This window comes from Acomys minous (genome assembly GCF_964271855.1).
Source record: "Acomys minous genome assembly, chromosome: 8".
NCBI lineage: Eukaryota > Metazoa > Chordata > Mammalia > Rodentia > Muridae > Acomys > Acomys minous.
The window spans coordinates 2834766-2861461 of record NC_140489.1 but is presented as its reverse complement, the minus strand read 5'-3'; the positions used below and the strand labels follow the sequence as shown (position 1 = coordinate 2861461).

Below are 26696 nucleotides of genomic sequence, written 5' to 3'. Positions count from 1 at the left end.
AACAGTTTCTTCTATGATTTTGGGGCCTGAGATTCTCCCTGCCATCACAGTGTTCTCTTGGTGAGGTTTGCCTCTGAGGCTCCTGTTTGAATTCCTAAAAGTTTCATTTCCAGGTTTCCCTTGGCTTGGGGTTTCTTTATTGACTATATTTCTACTTTCAGGTCTGGAACAGTTTTATTCATTTCCTTCAACTGTGCTTTCATAGATTTCTTTAAGGGATTTATTCATTTCTCCCCCATTATATCCATAAAGGCTGTTTTAACTGCTTTGTGTGTGTGTGTTTCAGCTAAGCTGGATACTCAGGACCCACTGTGGTAGGGTTGCTGGACTCCAGTGGAGGCATACCGCCCTGACTGTTATCGATTGTATTTTTATGCTGGCATCTGGGCATTTGGGCATCTGGGATTGGGAAGACTGCAGTCCTAGGTGCTGATATCTGGTCTGATCTTGTCATGGGTGGTTGTTTCGTTTCTTGGTTTCTGTTTCCTTCTCTGGGTCTTAGGAGAGTGTCTTAGGAGGCTGTGTGTTGCCTAATAGGAAATTCTTCTGGGGTCCTGATCTGTATGGCCACTGGGTCTTGGAAGCTGATACTTGGGAGGGGGGTGGGTGATGGGATCCACAAGAGGAAGGAGAGAAGGGTGTGCTACCAGCATCTGCTAAGTGTCCTGGAGGTGGGGGCAGATAGTGAGGAGAGGCCACAGCAGGTGGTCTGACTGAGCTGGGGAAGAGGCTTGTGGATTTGCATTTGGAGGAATGGAGAGCAGAGGGAAAGATCTGCAGTTAGCCTACCTATTTCCCTGCTCATAGTGGCCCGAGGCTTCCTAGGCAGTGCCTGCTGGAGTTGGGAGCTGCGATAAAGCAACAAGTGGGTGGAGGAGGACGGTTAGGAGGCAGAGATCTGTGTGGTCTGATTAGTCACTGGGGATGTGGTTGGGATGGAGTTGCTTTGCACAGGTGTTCTGCTGCCCAGCTGGGTGTGAGTCTGGAGGATTGGATTTGGAGGGGTAGAGGGAGGGGTGATGAGCTGCCGTGAGACTCTCTACTTTCTGGACACTTCTTCACCCTGTGCTGTAACTGCAGTGTGGCCTGCCCAACCCTGCCTCTCAGGATGCTGGGGTTCTGTGTACTGTGATGTTTTAATTGTGTAACTTTTGCTCTCTTTTGGTGTTCCTCCCTTGAAGATGTGGCCTTGTGGGTCTTCAGAGTCCTGTTGGTGGGGCTCTGTGAGATAGTGGTGGCAGGGAGTCCCAGCATGTCCCCACACACACATCCTGTCTCTTCCTGGCCTTGTACACGTCTCCTTTCACATGGCATGATCCCTGCCTACCCATCCACGGTGTACTTGTGTGTAGACTTCAAGGGCCCCGCCGTAGACTCTCTGTATTCTCAACCCTTAAACACCAGGCACTACCTATAACTCAAGACATCTGAGATGTCAACCTCACACTGATGTCCAGGAGTTGTTCAGAAGCAAAACTGGGCAGATGTGAAGGGGTCCTTGGTTTCCTTGCCCACGTCTGTCTGCAATGGAGGGTGTCTGACATCTGTAGATTTACAACAGGGGAACCAAGACCAGTGGGGTATTGCATCAAAGCAGGGGGGAAGGGAGGGTGGGAGAAACAGAGAGGGAAGGAGAGGAGGGGGAAAGGGAGGGAAGAGAGAGAGACAGAGACAGAGAGAGACAGAGAGACAGAGAGAGACAGAGAGGGAGACAGAGAGAGACAGGAAGAGAGAGAGAGAGAGAGAGAGAGAGAGAGAGAGAGAGAGAGAGAGAGAGAGAGAGAGAGAAGCATGCGCTGGGCCTGAGACCAGGCTTATGTGGTTTATTCCCATACAGCCACTGTTAGTTGAATAAAATAGTCCAAAGCAGATACACAAGATGGACCCAGAGTCTAGGTCTGTGCTGGAATAAACCGTGCCCCTTCTGTAAATCCCCTGCACTTGCCTCAGCACCATGGGGCTTTCCCACAGTCAGGGAGCATTTGGAGTGCTAGGGAACATAGAAGTGTGCTGAGTATGGCTAAAATGTAGAGGGTCTTTTAAAAAACATCACCTTCCTGTCTTACACTTGATAGCCCCCCTCCCCACCCCACCCTGTGACTGCCCTGCATAGATGTTGGCTACAACCATCCCTGTGGGGACTTAACAGTGGTATATATTCCCTGTCTCCCTCCCCAGGGGCCCTGGCCTAGAAGAAAGTTCTAGGCCCCAGGCAGTGACTATTCCTGAGCCCCTGTTTGTATACTCATTGCCAGCAAAGATTTAGTTGGCTGGCTGTGCAGGGAAGCTGCTTCTGAGCTTGCTTTGCACTCAGCACAGGGACCACCATGCTCTGTGTCTGTGCAGGACACACAGGACAGACACATCGTCTGTCAGACTGCTCGGCTGACACTTTGCTCCATGAACACCAAGAAGTGTGACAGACGCCCACGTTGGCAGCATCTGAGTGGGTTGGGTGGAGTCGGGCAGGAGAGTGTGCACCCAAGCCTCCCTTTGCCCTGTAATCGCTCTCTGTTCTAGGAGAGACAGGCATGGCTTATTACTGTTTGCTGATTGCCTGAAAGCTTGCTGATGAGGCGCAAGCTCTTCCCCAGCTGAGCCTGTGCTTGCTGGTGAGACCTCCTTCTCTCTTTCCCTGGGTAGTCAGTGAGTCCTTCCTTCTCTGTGGTTCTATGTCCAGCTAAAAACAGAAAAGTTCCTCCCAAAGCCACTGTCCAGCTCATCAGCTCTGACTTTGTGCCCCTAGACACACTCCTGCGGAGTCTCCTGAAGGACCTGCGGCAGCAGGCTGAAGCGGACCGCCTGGGCCCCCTGAAGTTGGAAGAGATGGCAGACTCAATTGCTGGAGCCATCCAAAGCGATCCTGCAGAGGGAAGCCAGGATAGCCATGGGAGAGGGGCTGAGGGACAGCCGAGAGAGCAGGCAGATGCCACAGAAGAGAAGCTTCAAGGTGACCTCATACTCCTATTAGTCCTTTGCAGCTGGGTGGTCACAGGGAGGAGGGAGCGCTCTGGGGAAGGAGTGAGACCATGCCATGCAGAGGGGAGGAAGGGTGCGGGAAGGGTAGGGAGGCAGGAGGCGGGAGGGCCAGAGAAAGAGGAGGGAGCCGTGGGGAGGGGAGAGTCCCACCCACCCCACCGGGCCATAAGTGCATTCTTTCTGCTGGAGAGATGGTTTGTATTAAAGATTTTTATCTGCTTGAACTTTTGCCTCTAAAAGCTTTCTTAACAGACTAAGCTTACCAGAGCAATTACGTTGAATGGCAAATTGCTCTCATGGAGGAGGTTTGATTCCTGCGTGCTGAGGTTCAGAATTAGGAAAACCTAGGAGTGACGGACAGTGTCTTTGTTTGTGTCGTGCCAGTATGCACTGTCAAATATTTGAACAATAAGCTGAAAAGCACTCATTCAACTATCTGTGCCTACGTCTTGGGCTACTGTGAGCAGCAGGCAGCACCATGCCCTGTGTTACCTGGAGCAGCTGCCCAAAGCCGGCCGGCCTCTGAGACTCTGAGCTCTGAACATGGGAGGCATACAAAATTCTGTTGAGATCCACGTGTGAGGGACAGACCTCCCTTCTGTTGACTAGAACAGAGGCAAGTCACCAGTGTCAAAGGGGTAACCAAATGTAGGAAGATCTAGAGTCCCCTGTGCACTAAGGGATGAGCCCCGAGTTACACACCCTTGGGCATCTGTCTGGTTAGCTCCCTCCCCCGACAACTTGACACAAACTGGAGTCATCTGGGAAGAGGGAACCTCAGCTGAGCAAATGCCTCCATCAGATTGGTCTGTAGAAAAGTCTGGTGGGCATTTTCTTGATTAGTAATTAAAGCGGAGGGGCACAGCCTACTGTGGGTGGTGCCACCCCGTGACAGGTGTTTTGGGGTTGTGTGAAAAGCAAGCTAAGCACGCTGTAATGTTCCTGTGTTCCTGTGTGAGGCTTGCTTCACTTCCTGTCCCGACTTCCTCAGGGATGGACTATAAACTGTGAGCTGAAATAAACTCTTTCCCACGTTGCCTTTAGCCATGCTGTTTTTTTCACAGCAATAGAAAGAAAGTTGGACAGTATCCCTTTGGCCAGAGTAATAGCCTACACCATGTTTAAAATGAAGCAGTTTGGTAGACATGTGTGTTTTTATAACCATTAGCTGGAGTGAGGCATGGGGTCCTTCGTGCTGTGGCAAACTGAGGGTGCTGTGCAGTGAGGGTTATCTGTGAAGCTGAGAGAGTTATCTATGAATGACTCTGTGTCAAAGTCAGCTGAGCAAGCCCCTCCTCCTCCGTCCTGCTCTTTATAGGGTTACTCTGTGGTAGAAATGTGGTCATGGTGTTCCACCTCATATGCACATGAGGACCATATTCTGTCATGGTCATCTTGTGGTGCACTGGCATGCCTGAGTGGACATCTTCAGGGACTTAGATAACATGCTTGTGTCTTTCACAGATCACAGACTGTCAGAGGTGGATGACCCAGTGTATGAGGAGGTAAGATGACACCATAGTGACCTAAGATCATGCTATTATTAATCATCTATTTATAAAATGTAGTTTCCTAGCTGCTGGAAGAGTATGGGAGAAAATCCTCATAGTCTTCAAATTGACAAAACTAAAGAATGTGCATGGAATCGTATAGACCTAGGTACAGAATGCCATTTGTTTTCAGGTTATAAATGAATAATTAGCCATTAATTAAAGACATGAAAATATGGCAAATTCAAAATGGGAAATTAATATTCTCAGAGTCTCTCTCTGATAAGAACACCACAGGTTCATTTGACAGGCCTGCCAAGTCCTACATATGGCCTCTGAGGCTCCCTGGCTGGGAACCATGGGCCTCTGAGCACCTGGCGCTGTCACAGCTCCCTGCCCAGTGCCTTGTACAGCCACACAGGCGAAGGGCACTCCATCACAGAGCTGGTCTAGGACGGCCCTGTGAGAGGGCTTAGCCAGGCAACACCTATGTCCCGTGTGTCAGAGATACCCAATAGCTTCCTTGGATTTGAGGGGTTCTTTCTTGACTATGTGTGGTCTCTAGTTTAAGTCTTAAGGAAGCAGAAAATCTGCTCAGGTGGCAGCGATACCGCGAGGTTCTATAAAACTGCTTATGGGAGCTTGCTTGCTTATGGATTGGTGCCTAGTGGACACCAGCAGGGAACACCAGCAAACTGAATTCACAGCCACAGTGGGACTCTTCCCTCTGAGTGCTGATGGGGAAAGTGAGTCAGGACACAGTTTCTGGATTTGGGGGGTGCAATGGATGCCACCCAGGGCCCAGGGTTCTCAAGGTTGTGGTCTCAGAATTCAGACCAGAGGTCACCTGGACCTGGGCTTGGTGAGACCACCTCTCCACTCTTGCCCTCTTGCCCTTACCGTGGCCTCACTCTGCCCTTGCTGAGCGCTGAGTCCTCCCTGTCCCGTGTGTTGTGTCGACTTGTTCTCCATTGCTTGGGGGATTGGACTTTCTGAGCTCTTTTTGTTCAGAGTCACCTTTTCCTCATATGCAACTCTGTCTGAGAGACCATTATCCCCTTACCCCATGCCTTTCAAAAGCCCCTAGTGGCTAGCTAACTGCCTGTATTAAATAGAGTAAAAGTCTCTATCAAACTGTTGTATTTTAGTCATGAGGGAACGATCTCCCTCACGGTTATTTCTTAAATATATGTATTTGGTGAAGTAGGTTGTAGAAGAAATCAAATCCCCACTTCCTGTCTAGTGTAAAATCAGAAATATAAACCCTCTCCACTGAAATGACTGAGACCTTTGTTAGGCACACACCATGAGTCACACTTTGGAGGCCTTGTCCTCAGGAAACAGCACCCTTGACATGGGATCTCTGATCTCCAGTTCTGCAGTCATGTGATGTCTAGCTTCTGTAAGGCTGAGTACACAGAGTACAGGCTGGGAAGTGATGAAATGAGGTTTGCGAGGAGCAAAGGACAGTCATAGCACCCTCCTGGCAGGTGCCACTGCATGCCCAAGGGGTCAGGCTAGGAAACACCGTCTTTTCCAGGACCAGAATGCCACAAGAACACAAGTACATATGCTCACAATCGACTCAGTCCAAGGTTAGCTTCTACCTGTGTTTCCTCGTCTGTAATGGGGGCTACTGAGGGTTGCACACTCCCGGAGTTTATATAAAGGCTGAATTCACATGTACACAGCATCCCCTATGCCATCTTTTAATGCCAATAGTGATGAGTAATCTTTGTGATAGTTGGTATGTGTTCAATGCTCTTAGAGAGGGTCTTAGAATCACATGGATAATTTTTAAAACTGCACATGCTAAAGGTGTACATCAAGTACAAAATTGAATTCTTCAGGATGATGTGTGAGAGGGGTTGAGAGAGCACTGTGAAGTGACTCTGACCCCCTGCCTGGTGTCCCCTCTAGACGTGGTTCTGCACACAGACACTGCTTTCCCCTCTTGCCCTGTCCCCTTCAGAGTAGCCTGTTGTCACCCCACCATGTGACTTTACTTCTGAAGAATGTATTGACAACCTCTCTTCTCAGACGTCACCTCATGGGTGTATCTTCCTTGTTAGGTGAACCGTCTGAGCATCCAGCTTGGGGACCTCCTGAGGGACCGCGGGTCTCCTCTATCACCTGACGCTCCCCTTCTGGAAGAGTCCTCCAGAGCCGAGAGGAAGAAGTCAGAGCAGCCCGAGGAGGTCTTGTCTTCGGAAGAGGAGGCTGCCGGGGTGGAGCATGTGAGGAGCCGGACTTACTCCAAAGACCTGTTGGAAAGGAAGCCGAACTCAGAGCCCCAGCCCCTGAGGCTCGAGGACCGATTCCAGAACCGAGCCCCAGAGGTGTGGGAGGATGAGCAGAACCTGGACTCTGCAGCACGGGCACCTCCTCGGGGAGGCCTGCAGCTGGAAGCCCAGCCTTCCGAGGAAGAGCAGCAGGGATACATCCTTACGGGTAACAAGTGAGTGCGGGCTCTGGCTTCCATCCCCTGGCACCCTGAGACCCTGCTACCCTGTGGGGTGCTGTGCTGAAGGCTGCAGTGCTGGGAGTGCCCTCCAGGCCATCAGCTTCAGGGCCAGCAAACATACCAAGCCATGAAATCCCTGCCTGCTCCTCTAGGTTTCGCTGTACCCTGCAGGTAGGGTCTCCTGCTGGCCTGAAGCATCTGCAGAGGACAGCCATGGGTAGGGTAGCAAGGCCGGGCCCAGGTTGCTCTCGCCAGGGAGTGCCCACATCCGGGGACAATTGACAGCAAGTACAGAGAAAGATGTGATGTCCTCAAAGCTTAACTCTCTGCTGGCTCCTTGCCTGTTGAAACTCCAAAAGCTTTACCTATTTTCCAACAAATAGTCCAAGTAGACCAATTAGAGGGAATATATTCCTCATGGCTATAGGACACAGTCTGTGCTTTCATCTTGATCCGAATTTAACAAGAGAAAGAGCTCAAACACCAGTACCAGAGAGTCAGCCCAGTTCTACACATCGGGAACACTGACAGGTCACTCACCATGAGAACTATTCAACAACTTATCACTCATAAACTCGAGCACCCGTGGATAGGTATCAATATGTTTTTTGGTGTAGGATGTGTGTGTTGTGTGGTGCCTCAGGTGTCATGCATATGTTCTATGCTAGTGTATATCTCATGTTACATATATGCATAGTATGTTGTGTGATTGGGTATATGAAGTAGAATATCATGATGTGCATCTTATGGCATATGTGTGATGTGTCTGTAATGTGAAGCCTCGTGTTACACGTATACTCTACCCTGTGTGCTGTGCACATGTGTAAGTGTGTATCATTACTTCAGGACATCAGTGTCCTCAGTGTTGTTCACTGACACCAGCTTGTGTGCCCCATGTGGGAAGATGAAAAGGAACAGTGGGTCCAGGAAACAGAGTAGCCCCAGCAGCCTGGATGGTGACATGCAGCCATGGAAATAGCAGGAGCAGGCAGAAGGAAGTGCCCACCTCCGAAGGCAGTTTTGGGAGGGCACCACCATCACAAGGCTCTCACTGCACCTGTGCCTGGAGGGCACCCTACTCTTACTGGCTTCTTTGCCAATGGGCTCTGGCCAGGCTTTATCAGGCAGCACCCTTATGACCTGTCCTCCTTCATCCCACTGCTGTGAGGCAATAAGTAGCCAGAGAGTGCATGCTGACTGGAGGAAGTTCTCCTAGTGGGGGCACTGAGGGAAGCTCCCTTCCAAAGAGGCTTACGTCACCCACACTTGCTTACCTGGGACTAATCTGGCCAAGTTCTGTGTCTGAAGCCCAGAGGTCACACCCTGTGAGCAGGACCAGATCAGCAGTGTTTCCTGTCCAGCTGTTCAAAGACAAGGACTCAGCCCTGTGTCTTTAAGGTGGCACAGTGCCCTGCAAGACTCGGCACAGCGGGGCTTCCCAAGGGACCACGCGAGCCCTGCTTCTCTAACCATAACCCCACCAGCGCTCAGCGTTCTTTCTTCTCCTGTGTGTGTGCACAGCTCCAAAGTCACCGCCCCTCTTTCAGGCTGCTTTGGACTCACTGCAGTAGGACAAGCTCAGTGGCACCTCCCTGCCCCACACTCAGCTCGGCTGCTGATGCTGGGATGTGTTCGGTGTTCCATGCTGAGACACTATCATCCCTGAGAGTTTTGCTAGGGTTAGGAGGAAAGTCAGGGCCACTTGCAGTGGTGTTCCCCTGGGAGAGTAAGAACATGCTAAAGAGGAGAGAGAAGCCAGAGCGGGGGAAGGAGGGCACAGCTGCCCCACAGGACTCTCAGGAGACACTAAAGAGAAGGCCAGCCTGCAGAGTCAGCCTGTGGAAAGGCCACTGTGCGTGTGAACAAAATGGAGTTTTAGTAGACGCAGGGAGTATGTCATAAAGTGTGTGTTATTCATGTGTGTTGCTGTGCGAGCTCTATCTTGTGTTCACTGGTATACATCTGTATGATGTGTATTTATACATTTGCATCTGTGTATGCACATGTGCGTGTAAATCCAATAAAGGCCTAAAAGGCCTCAGTTACAGAGCTATGTGAGATTAAACCAGTGTTTAAATGCCTTCTGAGGTAGGCCACACGCTGGGTTCCTGGGCTGACTATAAAGGAGAAAGCAAACCAAGCACCATGGACACTTGTCACCCTCTGCTTCTCAGCTATGGGTGCAGTGTGACCATCTACTTCACGCCTCACACTGCCACCGTGATGAGCCACGCTTTCTTGCTTGCATGGCTTTTGTTGGTTATTTTGTCCCTGCAGTGAGGAAAATAGCCATCATCGGGTTCCTAACTTTTGGTGGGTTTTCAAGTAATAAGATGTCCACAGTGAGGCAGTGATGCAGTGGGTGTGTGATGCAGTGGATGTGTGAGGCAGTGATGCAGTGGGTATGTGATGCAGTGGATGTGTGAGGCAATGATGCAGTGGGTGTGTGATGCAGTGATGAAGTGGGTGTGTGATGCAGTAGGTGTATGAGGCAGTGGATGTATGAAGCAGTGAGTGTGTGAGGCAGTGGATGTGTGGGGCAGTGTGTGTGTGATGCAGTGATGCAGTGGGTGTGTGAGGCAGTGGGTGTGTGGTGCAGTGGGTGTGTGATGCAGTGGGTGTGTAAGGCAATGATGCAGTGGGTGTGTGATGCAGTGATGCAGTGGGTATGTGAGGCAGTGGGTGTGTGGTGCAGTGGGTGTGTGATGCAGTGGGTGTGTGAGGCAATGATGCAGTGGGTGTGTGATGCAGTGATGCAGTGGGTGTGTGATGCAGTGGGTGTGTGAGGCAGTGGACATATGAAGCAGTGGGTGTGTGAGGCAGTGGATGTGTGGGGCAGTGGGTGTGTGATGCAGTGGGTGTGTGAGGCAATGGGTGTGTGGTGCAGTGGGTGTGTGGTGCAGTGGTTGTGTGATGCAGTGGGTGTGTGATGCAGTGGGTGTGTGATGCAGTGATGCAGTGGGTGTGTGAGGCAATGGGTATGTGAGGTAGTGGGTGTGTGAGGCAATGATGCAGTGGGTGTGTGATGCAGTGGGTGTGTGATGCAGTGGGTGTGTGATGCAGTGGTGCAGTGGGTGTGTGAAGGGCTATGCTGGATGACAGACGTGATGTCTGGTGATTGATGTCCTCCACACAACTTTACCTAGAAAGGAAGTAGGAAACACAGAAAGCAGCGGCCATGGCTACCCTTGTTCTTCCAACTCCTCCTTGTAATGCTGGCTCCCTGTAGCTTCCTGAATGGCTGCTTCCAGAATTTTCTGCTGCTCCTAACATTTCCATCCTGAAATTACCTTTGTCATTCTCTGTTTTTAAAAAAGATTTATGAGTGCATGCGTGTTTTGCCTACACGTATGTAAGTACACCGTGTGAGCACCTGGTGCCCCCAGGGGGTTACCTGGAACCAGAATTAAGGAGGTTGTGAGCCATAAGATGGGCTCTGGGAGCTGAACCCTGGTCCCCGGCAAGAGCACAAGTGCCCGCTGTTCTCTGTTTCAGCAGTGTCACTCTGTGGCGCCGCTGGTAGCATGCCATTCTTGTTTGTGCTGTTATGCAGAGTCTTGTTTGCGGTGTTGTGAGGCTCTGTGGGAGCCCATGAGTAGTGTTTATATGTGAGTCCACCTGTTTCCTTGGTGAGTGACTCTATGCTCAATGCTGACTTGGAGTACACGTGTGGGATGTACGTGGTAGTCCACACTCTGTGTTACAGGTGATGGAGTCCATGTGCTGGGCTTGCATGGAAGTCCATGAGCTGTGCTCAGTGTGCACAGTGCCACTGGGGAGGGATTCCCTGTGGAATCATGGTTACGAACACTCTGGATTCTTCCTGCTTTGCTCATTTGGTAGACACCAGGAAGCGGTCTCTCTTAGAATGGTTAAATAGTAGCATTAAAATATTTCAAAGCATGCTGCTCACCCTCACACCTAAAACACGTTAGAATTAGACCTCATCTTTATCTGTGAAACCCTGACCTAGCTCATCATGAGTGTGTGTGTGTATGTGTCTATATGTGTGTGTGTGTCTGTGTGTGTGTCTGTCTGTATGTGTGTGTATGTGTCTGTGTCTTTCTGTGTGTGTGTGTCTGTATATGTGTGTGTGTCTGTGTGTGTGTCTGTGCGTGTGTGTGTTGGTGGGAGAGGGATACTAAAGGTCCTCCCATCTGTAAGCCCAGTGGACAGCAGGTGCCAATGCCTGCCAGGTGAGCAGGGTGACAGCTGCCACACATGGACAGTCTGAATTGCTCTGCTGAGTCCTCCCATTGATTTTCCAGATTAACTCCAGCAGCTTCCTAAGGAAGTTCTGACCATGAAATGGCAGATGATGGCTGTGTGTTTTAAAATACAGCAGAGATAACTGCGTGCTCGTTGGAGCACAATCTGCACAGGGGTGTTGAATGGAGCACGCCTTGCCTGCAGCTCTGACAGTGATGGGAAAGCAGGAAAGGGGCAGCTTGTTCTGCCTTGTGGTTAGTGTGATTGGGGGCGTCTGACTGTGGAGACAAAGGACTTAGAGAGGGATTTGGTTCAGTGACCGCCATCTTCAGGGCACTGCTAACTAGCTTTGCTGTGAATAATAAGGACCAATTTTCCTTTATACGGTTGAGAAAGTCATAAGGTATATGGCTGGGGCCACGATGAAGCCAGTCTTCACTTCACCCTCTCATTCTTTGGTGTAAATCAATCTATAAATGAAATTAGTGTAAGTAGGTCCAACAGAAACTGTAAAGTCAAATCAAGTCACCATGGAACTTTTAAGCTAAAAATTAAAAAATAAACGTCCCTTACTTTCTACAAGCTTGAGGTCTGAGCTGACATACAGACTTTGGAGATCCTAGGAGTGACCATCCAAGGGGTTCCATCAATGGGCAGGCTGAGTGTAGGTAAGTGAGAGATGGCAGGGCCGGGGAGCTGTGATCAGTAGATAAGTGATGGGTGGCCATTACAGGCAAAGAGGACTGGAGGAGGTGGGCCAGGTAGAGTGTGCAGGCTAGTTTTATATCAAGTTGACACAAGCTTAGAGTCATTTTGGAAGCAGGAACCTTAATTGAGAAAACTTGTGCAAAAGGTTGGCCTGTTGCCATCCATTTTCTTAATTAATTAATGATGTGTGAAGGCCCAGCTCACTGGGACTGGCACCATCCCTGGCCTGGTAGTCTGTGTGTTATAAGAAATCAGGCCACTGTCCTCCTTGGTCGTTGCATCAGCTCCTGCCTCCAGGTTTCTGTCCTGACTTTCTCTAGCAATGGACTGGCATCTGGACGTATAAGGGAAATAAACCCTTTCCTCCCCATGTTTCTTCTGGTCATGGTGTATTATCATAGCAATGGAAACCACAGCTAAGACAGAAATTGGTACCAGGAGTGGGGTGTTATTGTGACAAACCTGACCGTGATCTTTTGGAGAGGATGGTGGAAGGACTTTAGAACTTTGAGCTGGGAAAAGCCATTGAGTAAGCATAGTTTAATGGGCTGTTCTATGGGGACTTGGAAAACAGAAGTGCTAAAAGAGATGCATACAATGGAATCCTGGATTATGAAGTTTCAGAGGGGAGCAAAGACTCTATCAGAGCCACTGTGTGATATCTAAGCATTTGTGGTTCTTGCTAACTGGGTCTGAAAAAAAAAATAGCTGCGATTGATAAGAGACTAGACCACTAAAGTGAAACCATCGCTTTTCTGTGATAATCAATACTGGTCTGCTGGGACTAAAGAATCAGCTGTGATTAAGAAGATACCAGCATCCCTGAGATGAAATATTCTTGGGTGGGGTGTTCCTTAGAGTCAGCACACAGAAACTGTGGTCTAGAGGGAGCCAAGGCTATATATATACCTCAGGCTGGCAGCGGAGACTGATAGTGTAAGAGTCATCCGAGTGGTACTCATTTTGAAGGCACGAAGGAGCCAAGGAGAACAACTGGGCATTGACGCTTGTGTAGCAGGGTTGGAGCCATTAATGAGAGGCTGAGAGAGGCCACTGGTGAAGGCACAGCCTCAGTTGCAGCAGAAGGCCCAGGATTGAAGTAGTGTTGGAGAGAGGTTGAGGCTTGGCATGTCACAAGGGCCAGAATCCCTGAAGAGACCCTCAGAGAGGCTACTGGTGGAGATGTAGCCCAGATGCAAAGATCCTAAGCATTCTGGGATTCCAGTAGTGTATGATGACCACCAAGGGCAGCTGCAGCTGCGTGGTGAAGCGAGCGCCAGCCCAGGAGTCAAGCTGCGTGCACTGTGGCAAGCCCCTTGCAGCCTAGAAGGCCTGAGTTCTGTAAATCTGACACTGAGCTTTCACTGTTGGACTTTGGGTTCACTCGGATTTGGATGAAACTGTGCCCTGACTGAAATAAGAAGGAAAGTGTCTTAACTTGTTAGGGATTTCAGGGAGCCTACAGTTGAAAGACTTTGAACTTTTAAAGAGTCTTTGGCTATTTTCAGGAAACGTTGTTATTCTAGAGAGGCTTTGGATTTTTAAGTGTTTGAGTTTTTAAAACCATGGGGCCTTTAAGTGTTGGGAAGTTTATTTTGTGATACTGACATTCACGTGAGATCCTGAGAATGACAAGAAAGGAAAGTGTGCCTTAGCACTGGCGTGTTTAACATGTCAAGTTGACAAGGGGTTGACGGGATACCTAGCTTCGTGTCAACCTGACAGAAAATAGAGTGGTTTGGGAAGCAGGGACCTCAACTAAGAAACTTCCTGGCCAGGCTGGCCTGTGGGAAGGACTGTGCTGCATTTTCTTGCTAGATAATTGATGTGGGAGGGCCCAGGTCGCTGTGGGTGGTGCCACCCAGGGTTGTTTGTCCTGTGTGCTATGAGGACACATCATTAAGCAGCATTCCTCCATCTCCTTTAGATCAGCTCCTGCCTCCAAGCTCCTGCCCTGTGTGAGTGCCTACCCTGACCTTAACAGGAGGACTGTTGCTTTTGATCGTGGTGTTTTATCACAACAGAAATCTAACTAAGACAGATAGAGATGGCAAGATGCCTGTGCACAGAGGGAGGAGCTGGGCTACTGGGTGTGAGGCATCACTGAGGAGGGGGCGTCGGGGGCCACCGCAGCACTCCATGTAGGTCCCAGCATAGATATTATGGCCATGGCTCCTACTGGCATAAGGGCAGTGCCTCTTCTTGGCGTGCGTGACAGAAGTGCACTTGAGTCTCCTGTCCATGATGATAGGTGTATGTTTGTGTAAATGGTGCACTGCCTCTTGAAGCTTGAACCCATGAGCATGGCCAGCTTAGTATTCATTTCCAGAGTTCAACATCCAGGAGTTCAAAGTCTTCCAACTGTAGACTTCTGTAAAGTCAAGAATTAGTTAGATACTTTCCTTCTTACTAGAGGAGGGAAGAATCAGGGCAGAGTTGCATCCAAATCCAAGAGAGCCTAAAGTCCAACAGCGAAAGCTCAGTGTCAGATTTACGGGACTTGGGTCTTCTAGACTGTAAAGGGCTTGCCATAGCATACGCTTGAGAAGTATCTTGGTGTATGGGACGATGTGTGGAGGGTGCGTGTTTATGTACCTGTGTAGTGTGTTAGCATGTAAGGAAGGGTGGGTGTGGTTCCTGGGAAATGTGTTGCTATATGAAGAGAGGTGTCATGCACTGGCATACATGGAAGAGTATGTGGCCTATGGCCAGCTCTTCCTGGGTCCTCACATTGATCATTGAATTTTGGACTGTGCTGCTGCCCTTCAGCATCCACTCAGCTTTCATAGTTTTCTGTTTGCAGATTCTGGGTCCAGTGAGTTATCACCTACCACACCCGTCTCCTTCTTTTTTCATCTATACCTATGCCATGGTGGCCTTGAAGTCCCCCCCCCCCCCGCAACTACTGAACTTCCAAGGATCCAGGGAGCTCCATGGGCACTGGATTCTGGACTGTTACAGACTGTGTAGTGGCTAGTGGCCAGCAGGCCAGCTTCAGCATGCCCTTCATGAAGACAAGCTGTCCCTGTCTCTCACAAAAGATGCCAACCTGCCCCTCTGCATCTCAGCACAGCAGTTCTGGCAGCAAGCAGAATATCCCCAGCTTACATATGGCCCCTCGAATCAGACAGAACACCTGAGCTCTTTGCTGTTCTCCCTTCCTCTCTCCATAGAGCAGCCTCCAGCCAAGCCTCCCATGTCATAGGTCCACTCACCTCAACTCATCAGTGACCCCACAGCCACTCCTGCCTTCATCTCTGTGAACAGGCTAACATCCAGCTTCCTCCTTACCAGCTTTGTCTCTGTGGCTGCTTGATTCTCTCTCCTGCTGCATCTTTAAACTCTGGAGTATTTAAGGAACCTGAGCACCACAGCTCTCCCCGTTAGTGACCACCTGGCTACAGGTCTCCAGACTCGGTTGCTATCTACTCAGCACGTAGCTTGACCTTCCTGTGGCTTCTCCACTTCCCGACTCAGTCAACCAGCTGATTGCTCAGCAGAGCCTTGACATCCTGGAAACCCCACATGTCACCTCTAAGTCACCATCATTACCTGTGTGGCCCTTCCATCCCGGGCTTCACTTTGTCCTTAAGCCCACACGACACCCATCTCACCTGTGTTCCTTCACCCTGGAAGACTCAAGTTTGTCACCCGATGCTCTGCCTTAGCTTCCTCGTCACCTGACCTCTGTTCCTGCCCTTCTCACTATCTGGTGCCATGTGGCTCTGCTCCAGGGCACTCAGAAAGATGCCTTATCTAACTCCTTCCAAAACAGTTCCTCCGTCTCTTCTGAGCCCAGCTCCACATTTCCCCGAGTCTTCCTCTTGATATGCATACGAGTTTCTTCAGGCCTCCACAAGATAATATCACAGACTGACAAGCATTCCTTCTCTTATGATGCTGAAGGTCCAAGGTGAAGGGGCAGACAGGTCTGCTTTCCTCCTAGGCTGAGGGAGCATCTGACCCCAGGCTGGCGGCCAGCTGGTGGTGGTCTTAGCTGGACCATGACCACAATAGCTTTCTAAGCCTTCACTTAGTTTTAGTTCCCAGTGTCTGTGCAGTTCTCCCTTCCCACAGGGCACCAGCGACTCAGCTTAACAAATTAAATACACAGGGCTCTGTTTCCAGATAGTCACATGACATGGGGGTTAGGACACTGGAGATGGTGACTAGATTTGGGGGGGGGTGACACCATCACACTTGTAGTGATAGTACTTGCTTTCTCGCTGTCTCTGTTATGTGTCTCCTAGGGGGCAGAGGTGGCCACCCCACTCCTTCTGTATCTCCTGGGTGAAAAGGCAGTGGAGGCTCCTCTGGCCAAAAGCCCCTTTCCTCCCCTACCAATATGAATTAAGACTTTTCAGAGGCAACTGTGATCTGTGAGACGGTCTGGGGCTCAGGGCTGGTTCTGAGAACTCCCAGACCCAGTGGGTCTTTGCTTCTGCTCCATAATCGAGACGTTCTTCCTGTGCTGTCCTGCTGGGGAGCCTGCAGCCCAGTGTACTCCTGGAATGGCAACCTTTATTGCGCTCACCTCTACCTGCCATTGAGGCCTGCTCATGCTGCATGAGTGTGACTGGCGTTTGGGGTTTAAATACCCTTTCCCTGCCATCGTAATTCACTTCAGAAATGAGTCTGTAAAATAGATGTTTCTTTTGTGCGCTCAATGCCACCCTGCAATATGATTTTTCGGCCTCTGCTCCCTGCTCATTCTCCTCCGTCTCCTTTCTTCCCCCATTTCTTCCTAACCTCTTTATTATATTTTTTATTGAAGGCTGAGATGAGTCCGTGGCAGCATCACAGGCCCATTACACTTCCTAACAATTCCATTTGCACCGTATTGTCTGTCTGATTGCTGGAAAATCAGGTGATTCATCACGCCTGAGGAGTCACCTGATCCCTGGAGCAGAAGTCCCAAAGTCAGCCATGTTGGAGAGCAGCAGGCCCCTAGGCAGGGCTTGCATCAGAGAGCACCCCACACAGAAAGGAGCACATGCGTGTATGTGTGTGTGTGTGTGTGTGTGTGTGTGTATGTGTGTGTGTGCATGTGTGTGTGCATATTCATGTGTGTGCATGTGTGCATGTGTGTGCTCATGCGTGTGTGTGTGTGTGTGTGTGTGTGTGTGTGTGTGTGTGTGTAGGGAAGCCATGGCCCAAGAGTGGGGTGCAAGTAGGAGAGCAGCTTCTCCCCCCAGCTGGGGCTTATCTGTAAGAAGATTCCCAGGGAGAGTGCATGTTGGGAGATGACCTGTATCAGACAAGAGCATCCCTGTACCCTTGAGAATCAGATGTCTGTCTGTCTGGGAGCAACAGCCACTTCAGAGAGGCTTGTGCTTATGCAACAGATGGAGGGATAGTTACTCCAAGCAGGACATGGGTCAAGGAGCAGTCTGTCTCCCAGCAAGGCAAGCATCCAGTGGCAGCAGCCCTAGGACAGGTCAAGTGCTGAGAGCCGTCCCCAGAGCTGGGATGCATAGGGAAACAGCAGATCCCAGAGCAACGGGGTCAGTCAGAGAAGCAGAGCACCCATCAGGAGGGAGCAGCACCTTCTTCTCCCCGCTCCAAGCAGAACACTGTTGGAGCTCAGTAACCCCACCCCAAAGCAGGAAGTACAACAGGGCCTTGGGTCAGGGCACGTGTTGGGCAGCAGCGAGTCTCCAGGACTGACCAAGTTTGATTATGAAAGGTAGCCAAGGGCTGAGAGTCTCCCTTAAGACTTGCTGTTCTGATTTAGTAATGGTGGTTCTCTTCCTCTTCTCCAGCCCCCTAAGTCCAGAGAAGGGGAAGCAGCTGCTGGATGAAGTTGCCCACATCCTCCGGGTGCCTTCCAGCCTCTTTGCAGATGTCAAGTAAGTACCGGGCTCCAGGCTTGCTGTCCTGGGCTTGCCTTGCATTGCGTCAAGCTCATAATTGTGGGCTGTGAGCCTGGGGTTCTTGTTAATTATATCAGAATAGCTGTTTAGAACAGAAATGAAGGGAGAATTCCTCTGAGCTTTGGGGAAGTTATTTAAACCCACATTTAATTACAAGATGCATACTCTTCCGGCGATGGTGTGGTGGAGGCCAGCTTCCTGGGGTTACTGCCCCTGGCATCACTTTAACTCTGGAGCAGCTAGAACAGGTCCCAGGATCTGAGGAAAAGCCCTTAGAGATGCCACACTGGCCTCACTGCCTCTGTAGACAAAGGCCTGACACTCTCTTGAAAGCCTGAGCACTGGACTTTCAGTCACAGCCAAGAAAGATCCTTGTACACCGTGGAAGCCAGTGGGTTTCTATGCCTTGCCAAGTGAGTGGATGCTGGGTACGGTGCCGTGTGTGAATGATACCCAGCTATGCTGGTGCCGTTAGTGGGCAGGGTGCTAGCTGCAAGGGAACCATGCCATTGGGAGAGACTAGGATTTGTAAAATGAGGTATAAAGGCTGAATAGAGGTTGGGCTGACACCCTGCTCGCTGGCCTGAGACCCCGCTCACATGCGTAGTGGACAGGCATGCCTCTTCATATCTCACAGGCCCTAGTTCTCTCAGGCTGTTACCTAAAGGAATGGATTATAGTGTCTACTCTGGCCCAACCTTGTCCTAGGTGCTAGGTATGCCATGCAGCTACACTGTTCTTGCCTCAGATCCAACTACTTACTATAGATTGTAAGGGGGAGGTCCCCAACTAACCTGGAACCAGAAAGTTCCATAAAGACACCAAAACAGAGATTCTCCCTGTATTTGGGGTGTCCATTGCATTGGTATGCATGCACTCACTCATCAACATGAAAACAGCATCTAACATTGGCTCAGGAACTCAGGGTGAGGACAGCACAGCAGACAGAGGTGTAGGGAGACAGCCACCAAAGGGCCCCATATAGTTGGTGACAGGTTAGAAATGGCAGTGAGTCTAGATAAAGGAAGAGAATACCACCACACAAACCAAATGAGAAGAGACAGAGAACCCAGGACAGACCTGGCATGCTCACAGGTGCAGAGGAGGTGCTCCACATGGGTGCCTCGACCAGCTGCTTAGCTGAGCTTTTCTGTTTGAGTCTTTGTGTATATCATAATTCTGCAAATATCCAGGTCTCCTCCCTGCTCAGAACTTCATGGGAGCCAGAGACTCCCCCCCACCCCCCGCAACAAGGAGGATCCAACTCTAGTGTTTCTGAGAAGTGGGAGGCCTGTCCTGGGGGGCCATGCTCCCCAGTATCCTCTCAGCCACTGACCGTCTTTGGTCCAGGCACATGTTAGATGTGTTTCCAGCTCAGTGGCTGTTCAGTGGTTGTGCTGATGTCTGTGTGACAGATGATTCAAAGAACAACGCAGATACCACGCTCACTCCTCACTCTAAACCAGATGGGCATGAGGCAAGGGTAAATCGCAAACCTAGGGCTTTCATCAAATCCAGCCATAGCCCTCCTGCTGAGGGAGAATAAGAGCGTAGACGTGTGCCTCGGTTGCTTTGTGGTTGAAAGTGATCATATTGTAGGAGAGACTGGGTCAGCAGATAGCAAGGACAGCTGATGTCACTGGAGCACAGGAGGGCAGGCCAACCTCTGTGGGAGGCAACTGTAACTCAGGCAGCTCATGTGGATTATCAGGAAAAAGGAAATCACAGTTCACAGATTCTCTGCTGCTCCCCCCACCCCAGCACATAGAGCTCCCTCTACACAGTTTCCTCTGGTGCTGTGCAGAGCCTTCACCAAAACTCAGCGTTCTCCTTGACCAAAGCCCTTCCTGGTTGTGTAGCCAGTGTATGAATGTGTCAGGGGAAGTTGAGTTCTGGAGAGGTATGCTGTCCCCTTGGCCTGGTAATACAGGGAGCAGGCTAGCAGAGCTGTGGTCGAGGTTGCACACAGGCCTCTGAGGTGCTGTCACGTGGGACACGGAGCCTGGGAGATGGCACATGGAGGGTCAGATGGTAGAGGGAGGTGTGGACGAGGGTTCTGTGCCTGTTACATAAGCAGTTCCCGAGACACTGCCCATTCACAGTGCTCCTATTGCAACTCCTATCCGTCTCTCTTTTCCCCACTGGTTCCAGCACATCTTAAAATCCTAAGGAGTCAGCATCTGCCACAAGCAAGGAATGTGGTGGCCATGAGTGTGAGGCAGGTGGCAGACACTGTTCCTCAGCAGGCCAGGCCTCCCGAGCCACCCTAAGAGTTGCAGTGTCCTGAGGCAGGAGAGGGGCTGATTTCAAGTCTCTGTAGTTCTACTTTTGGGAACTAAGGCAAGGTAAGAGGTTTTACTTTGGAGAGAGCCTAACATGGCTGTCAGGGTGAGGATCAGTTTTTCTGAACCCAAAGCTCAGCATCTTCCTCTTCCCATCAGTGTCTGACCTCCCTCCTCTCTTGTCTTGGATGGGCCTTATTTGTGCTGTTGCTCCCCCGTCAGTCTCTGAGAATGGCTCAGCAGCTGAAGTGAGTCGTTTCCTGTCATCAGCCACTGTATTCAGAGAGGTCTAATGGAGATGGGAAGATGTGCCCTGAATGTTGACAGCACCTTCCCGTGTCCCTGAAGCCCATAGTGGATAAAAAGTTTATAAAAGATAAAATGAGGTGAGAACCAGCACTCGTCTCCTGCTTTCTGGCTGCGGGTGCAGTCAATCATCTGCTGTGGACTCCTTCTGCCGTGGACGCCTTCTGCCATGGACTGCTTCTGCCGTGGACTGCTTCTGCCATGGACGCCTTCTGCCGTGGACTCCTTCTGCCGTGGACTCCTTCTGTGGACTCCTTCTGCCGTGGACTCCTTCTGCCATGGACTCCTTCTGCCGTGGACTCCTTCTGCCGTGGACTCCTTCTGCCGTGGACTCCTTCTGCCGTGGACTCCTTCTGCCATGGATGACTCCTGCTGAGGACTCCTACCATGCCATCCCTGCCAAGCTGTGAAACGGAATAATGAAATCATCTCTTGTCAAGTATTTTATTTCAGCAATGAAAATAGTAATTAATATACCTGGTAACTTTTGGGTGGAGGGCACCATCCCTGGTCCAGACACAGGGAGGAGGCACTGGGACCCACACAGCAATGGCCAAAGCTCTACTCCCAGCCCCTACTCTAACTCCTGATCACTTTCTAGGCTCCTTTACCTTGTCCAACCTTACTGTTTACCATAGACCTTCCCTGCTCCCAACACAGGCATGGCTTGGCCATCCTTTCTGAGGAGAAGGCCCAAGCTTCCCCAGGTGAATTCTTTGTGATTTTTATGAGCCAGTCCTCCTTCCTGCTCAGAAAGCCTATGTTCCTTCTTTGTAGGAGTGAATCCATCACGCAGCCTGCCTGGCAAAGGCAGAGTCCTGGGACTGTGTCCCCAGTTGTCTTTGTTGGCTTCTCTTTCTCTCTGTCCTAATCCCAGTTCTAAGTTGAGTGTAGATCCCAGATGGTTCCAAAGTCTGTCCCACCCAGTCACTGTATTATCACTCGTGTGTGTGTGTGTGTGTGTGTGTGTGTGTGTGTGTGTGTGTAGGTGTTCCTAGCTCTTCTTTTTTGAATGCATGAGCTATATTTAAATGTCTTAACCCTCTGGCCTAACAGGCTCATGTTCCATGGATTGACTTAGCTCTTGACTGGACCTCAGGAGTGTCTCAGGAGGATGGGCTCATGGCCAGCCTGACCTGCTTTGGTTATTGCTTCACCTAAGAGCTCCTCCTCGGAGCCACTCCTTGTCTCAGAGGTAGAAAATACAGCACACGTGGGCTGGTGCTTGCTGATATCATCTGCATTTTTATGGAAGTGCTAGTTATGCTTAATATGTTTTGTTAATGGCTATGTAGCTGTCAAATAAATCCCATTATTTCTTATTACATCATTAGAGACCATTAAAACGACATTAGCATGCTGATGTAATTATGCCAGCAGACATACAGCGGCCCAGTTATGATTTTATAACTAACCATGGCTGTCCTGGGATGGCTGATGGATGCTACTTTGCCCCGCAGCATCCTCTCAGGTGGGAACAATGGGATGGGTACCGCAGAGCCATGGGTTGGAGACGGGCTGCACAGAGCCCTGTGTCTGCCCAGGCATTGTGGGCCACTGAGAGCCCGAGGCTATGACTGAGCTCAAAAGCAGTTCTGTTTCTTCACTGGCATGCTTGTTCAGGGGCAGTGACTGAGGTGCAGGCTGTGGGCACTGTGACCTGATGGTTCACCCTGGGGAGATACCAGCACTCTGTGTGGACCTCATGCCCATTATCTTTGGCCTGTGCCCTGTCATGTCACCATCTAAGCAGAAGGAAATCTTTAAGTTTGTAAGATTTTAGAGAATGTAATCCTGTTTCCCAAGGTTCCCCAGCTTTGTCCCTCTGTCTCCATAGGGTATGGTAACAAAGAGGTGTCTCATTTCCCTGGGTTAATAATGCCGTGGTTTGCTTCTCAGTCCCAATAAATGGAACCAGGAATTCTGCCTGCGGTAAATGGATACTTTCTAGAACAGTGCCGATGGCAGGGGGGCCCAGAAACTGGAGGACCACCTCAATAAATATGTAATATTTGCGCCTCGATGCCTACAGCCTGCTCACCTGTGCCTACACCCTGCTCACCTGTGCCTACACTCTGCTCATCTGTGCCTACACCCTGCTCACCTGTGCCTGCACTCTGCTCACCTGTGCCTACACTCTGCTCACCTGTGCCTACACTCTGCTCACCTGTGCCTACACCCTGCTCACCTGTGCCTACACTCTGCTCACCTGTGCCTACACCCTGCTCACCTGTGCCTACACTCTGCTCACCTGTGCCTACACCCTGCTCACCTGTGCCTACACTCTGCTCACCTGTGCCTACACCCTGCTCACCTGTGCCTGCACTCTGCCCACCTGTGCCTACAGCCTGCCCACCTGTGCCTACAGCCTGCCCACCTGTGCCTGCAGCCTGCCCACCTGTGCCTACAGCCTGCCCACCTGTGCCTACAGCCTGCCCACCTGTGCCTATAGCCTGCCCACCTGTGCCTACAGCCTGCTCACCTGTGCCTATAGCCTGCCCACCTGTGCCTACAGCCTGCTCACCTGTGCCTACAGCCTGCCCACCTGTGCCTACAGCCTGCCCACCTGTGCCTACAGCCTGCCCACCTGTGCCTACAGCCTGCTCACCTGTGCCTACAGCCTTCCCATCTGTACCTACAGCCTGCCCACCTGTGCCTACAGCAGTGTGGCTTGCCTATGGTGCTCAGCCATGTCACTCAAGGAAAGTAGAGAAGAGAAGAAAAAGCTGAGCACTGCCATTCCTTCTTCCCAGGTCAGAGTTCAGCTCTGTCCTCAGTGCTCACCTCAACAATGAGGTGACTGCCAAGAGCTGACCTTTGGACCAAATACTCATGGTTCCCTTAAAACAGCACCAAGATATTAGGACAGTGACTTTAGACTGAACAGGCAGTAGCAGGGATAAGCTGTTGCATACTTGTCAGTCATTAGGGGGCAGCAGTGGTCCCCCCTCATGAGGGAAGCCTGTGCTTTGGCAAAGGGATTAACATTTCCTATGCAAGCTAAACTATTGCCTATGTGAAATGCTACCATAACTCCAGAGGGAAGAAGTGGCTGAACCCCTCTCAGGCCTCCCAGTGCAGCGAAAGACAAGACAAGACCGGGAACCTTTCAGAAGCCTGTGCAGTTTTCTCCCCTGCTGTCACCAGCTCCACACCTTACAGCCCTTGCAATGAATAGTCTCCAGGTGACACGGTTGGTTCTGGGGCTTCAGATGTTGCAAGAGATAGTTCACAGGAGATCTGAGAGCAGAGCCTGGGGTGGGGCTCAGAATGTGGTACTGATGCAGTAGTACCCTCCCTGTCCCCCGGCCCAAGTCATCACTATAAGGGAGAATAGATGCACCTCCCTTCTCATGGTGGGTTCAGATTAGCAAAATCTATTCATCAGCCCACCTAGTAGTCCATCCATCCATCCATCATCCGTCCATCCACCCACCCACCCAGCCACCCATCCATCCTCCTTCCCTCCCTCCCTCCCATCCATCCATCCATCCTTCCATCCATCCATCCTTCCATCCACATATAGGGACCTCACACAAAATCAAGGCATCAAACAGACAAAGCACAGTTTGTTCTATCAGGCTAAGGGTATTATACTATCAAAAATTGAATCATCAATCTAATAAAAAAATCTACTTTATTTCTAAGCAATGTTCAAGAAAGTTTATTTACTGAAAAGAATGGTGCTTACATTTATGTTAGCTACAAAATGTCAATATTAAAAAGTTAACCTTCAAACTCTCTTGTTTGCCAAGTGTGCCTTGGCTATTTTATACATAAAAGGTCAGGAGAATCTAGTGTCTGGGCTTGTATTTAAACTAACTACAGTGTAGGGCCTATAAAGCCTGTGTGTAAGGAAGACCTCAAAGTTGGCCTGGTAGTCCCCAAACCTACAGTGGGTAGGATTCATGTCATAAAAAAAAAGAGAGCATCCAGACCCACTGGCCTTAGGGGAACTCTGACTAGTAGCCTTTCATGGTGCTTTTGCATTGAAATAGTTTAAAATAAGTAGAAATTGTAAGCTTTCCTCAGAAGCTTGCTTGCACCCTCCATTGTTGCTGGAATAACATGTCTGAGTGTGACCGAGGTCAGGGAGTTCTGGATCACCGTGGTTAGACACACAATCACTTAGAAGACTCATGTGCATGCTTGCTGATATTACAGAGAAGATTATTAACTATTTCAACCATAACAGTAAGAGATGGATGTCTAAGTAGCCTTCAGCTGAGCAGTGCTGTCACTGGTGTTAGCAGCAGCTTGCCTGGCTTATTTCACAAGCTTTGAGTGACTGGGAGGAGAATGTTCAGGAAAATATGCCAAGAATTGCAGTTAAAAGATCCTGCATAGTCCTTCTGTTCTTTGTTAATGTGGTCTATGATTGTAGCAGAGAATGAATGATTACCGGTGTGTGTAAAGTACCCACTGGAGACACCGAGTCACCCTGAACTCAGGGCCCACTGGACTATGTCTAAACAGAGATCACAGCAGCTGGAGTGTTGCTGGAACACATCCTGCCTGCAAGAGCGCGTATGGCTTGCCTGATTTGGTTAGCAGTAGTTTTAAATGAGGGACTTTTGTAAAGTCTCAGGAATACAGCTTTCACATTCTACCCAGCATGGCTAGCGGCATCTCTAAGGGGTGACAGACACACCTACACCTAAGCATCCCTGTGTCATGTGTCATGCTCACTCAGACATGTCAGAGGCCCCTCTTTCCTAAGCCAGAGTTTGTGGGTTCCTCCCTTCTGTATTTTTTCTACTGTCCATAACATCACCTCTCCCAGGAAGTAGACTTGGTTGCCAGCCAGTTGGTGGTTCCTTGGTAATCATGACCCAGAGCAGACAAGTGTGCGCCCACAGCAAGAGCCCCCTATTGTGGGATGCACTGGGCACTGGCAGGTCAGCCAATGGTCCTCTCAACATCTGCTTCGTGGTGACTGTCTACGGAGAGTTCCTGAAGTGCACAGGTCAGGGAAGATGACCTGTGCTCTGCTCCCCTCAGTCCATGACAGACAGACCATCAGGCTTGCACAAGGCAGGGCACTGCTTGGGCTGTGTGACAACATGTACGGCGTCAGCGCCTGGTGTGGAGGCAGGACATGGACAAATGGGCCCACCTGACTAGGAGCACCAGTGACGAAAAGCACCAGTCTAAACAGCTGTGCTGGTGGTCAACGTGTCTATTCCACCATGCAAAACCACCTGCCAAGCGGCCAGACCATGTGGTAGCATGTAACGAGAGTCCTATATGCTTAGGAGGGAGAGGCAGGATTTTGCGTTTAAGGCCAGCTCAGGCATTGTAAGGTGTCTCTTTTTCCCCCTATTGATATTACACACACACACAGACACACACACACACACACATGCACACACAAATACACACATGCACACACATACGCGAACACATACAGACACGCACACAGACATGCACACACATGCACACACACACAAATACACACACATGCACACACATGCTTGCACATACGCACACACACATAGCTGATTACTAGGCAAGGCAGTACACTCCTGCCATCTCAGGACTCAGAAGGAGAAAGCAAGAGGACCAAAGAGCCGAGGCCCCGCTGAATCTCTCATCATGGAATTTTGCCTTCAAAACCAATGAAAGCCAACAAAAACAAAAACAAACAAACAAACAAAAACCAAAACAATAGCAAAACCTAAACCAAAGATCCTCCATGGCATGCCGTACTATCCCAGTTTTACAGGCTCATCGATGTTCAGTGCCGAAGTCACAGGACAAGAAAGAAGCAGGAACGCAGCTGGCCAGGGAGGCTCTGGGGCGCGTGCACGAGCAGGGTCTCCACAGCTGCTCCACCAACGAGGCAGGAAGGAGGTCAGCACGGAGCAGAGATGCTTCTGCAAGGCAGCAGGAGCCCCGAGTCCTTGCTGGTCCTGCATCTGCACCTGTGAACCCATCTCCATCCCTGTCATGTCCACGGTCGTTCCTGCGCACAGAAAACAAACCCAGCATGTCAGGGTGCATGCCCTCGCCACAGTCTGATCAGTGCCACACCCTTCACATTTTTTTGTGTGATTTCTATCTGGCGATTTGCCAATTTAAAATGCTCCCATGCATGATGATCCCTGGTGCTCCATGGAGAAAACTCTTTTTCATAAGCAAGAAACACACAGAAATAGTATCTGTGAAACCTGTTTCTAAATGACCAATGTCATTACTCAAGGGACACTTTTGTCTGCCCAAGTGCTAGACTTCTATTAGTGGCATCTTGGTACCATGAGGCTCATTTTCAGTGACATTGCCCCTACTGATGGATTCTTTCGACAGGTTCCCTAGAGACAGTAAGGAGCCCCAGCAGTGCCCAGTGCTGGGGACTGCTATGACAAGTCCGTGAGGTTTGGGAACT

The 26696-nt window shown here is 50.3% G+C and overlaps 1 protein-coding gene across 2 annotated transcripts in view; it reads left to right on the top strand.

The window, feature by feature from the left end:
- PTPRN2 (protein tyrosine phosphatase receptor type N2) overlaps positions 1-26696 on the top strand; it is a 705670-nt gene that overhangs the window by 299433 nt on the left and 379541 nt on the right. For both annotated transcript variants that reach the window (XM_084793869.1, XM_084793868.1), the window contains exons 7-10: positions 2747-2950; positions 4444-4484; positions 6542-6927; positions 17613-17699. In XM_084793869.1, coding sequence (XP_084649995.1) covers positions 2747-2950; positions 4444-4484; positions 6542-6927; positions 17613-17699 — 718 coding nt within the window. The remainder of the gene's footprint in view (positions 1-2746; positions 2951-4443; positions 4485-6541; positions 6928-17612; positions 17700-26696) is intronic.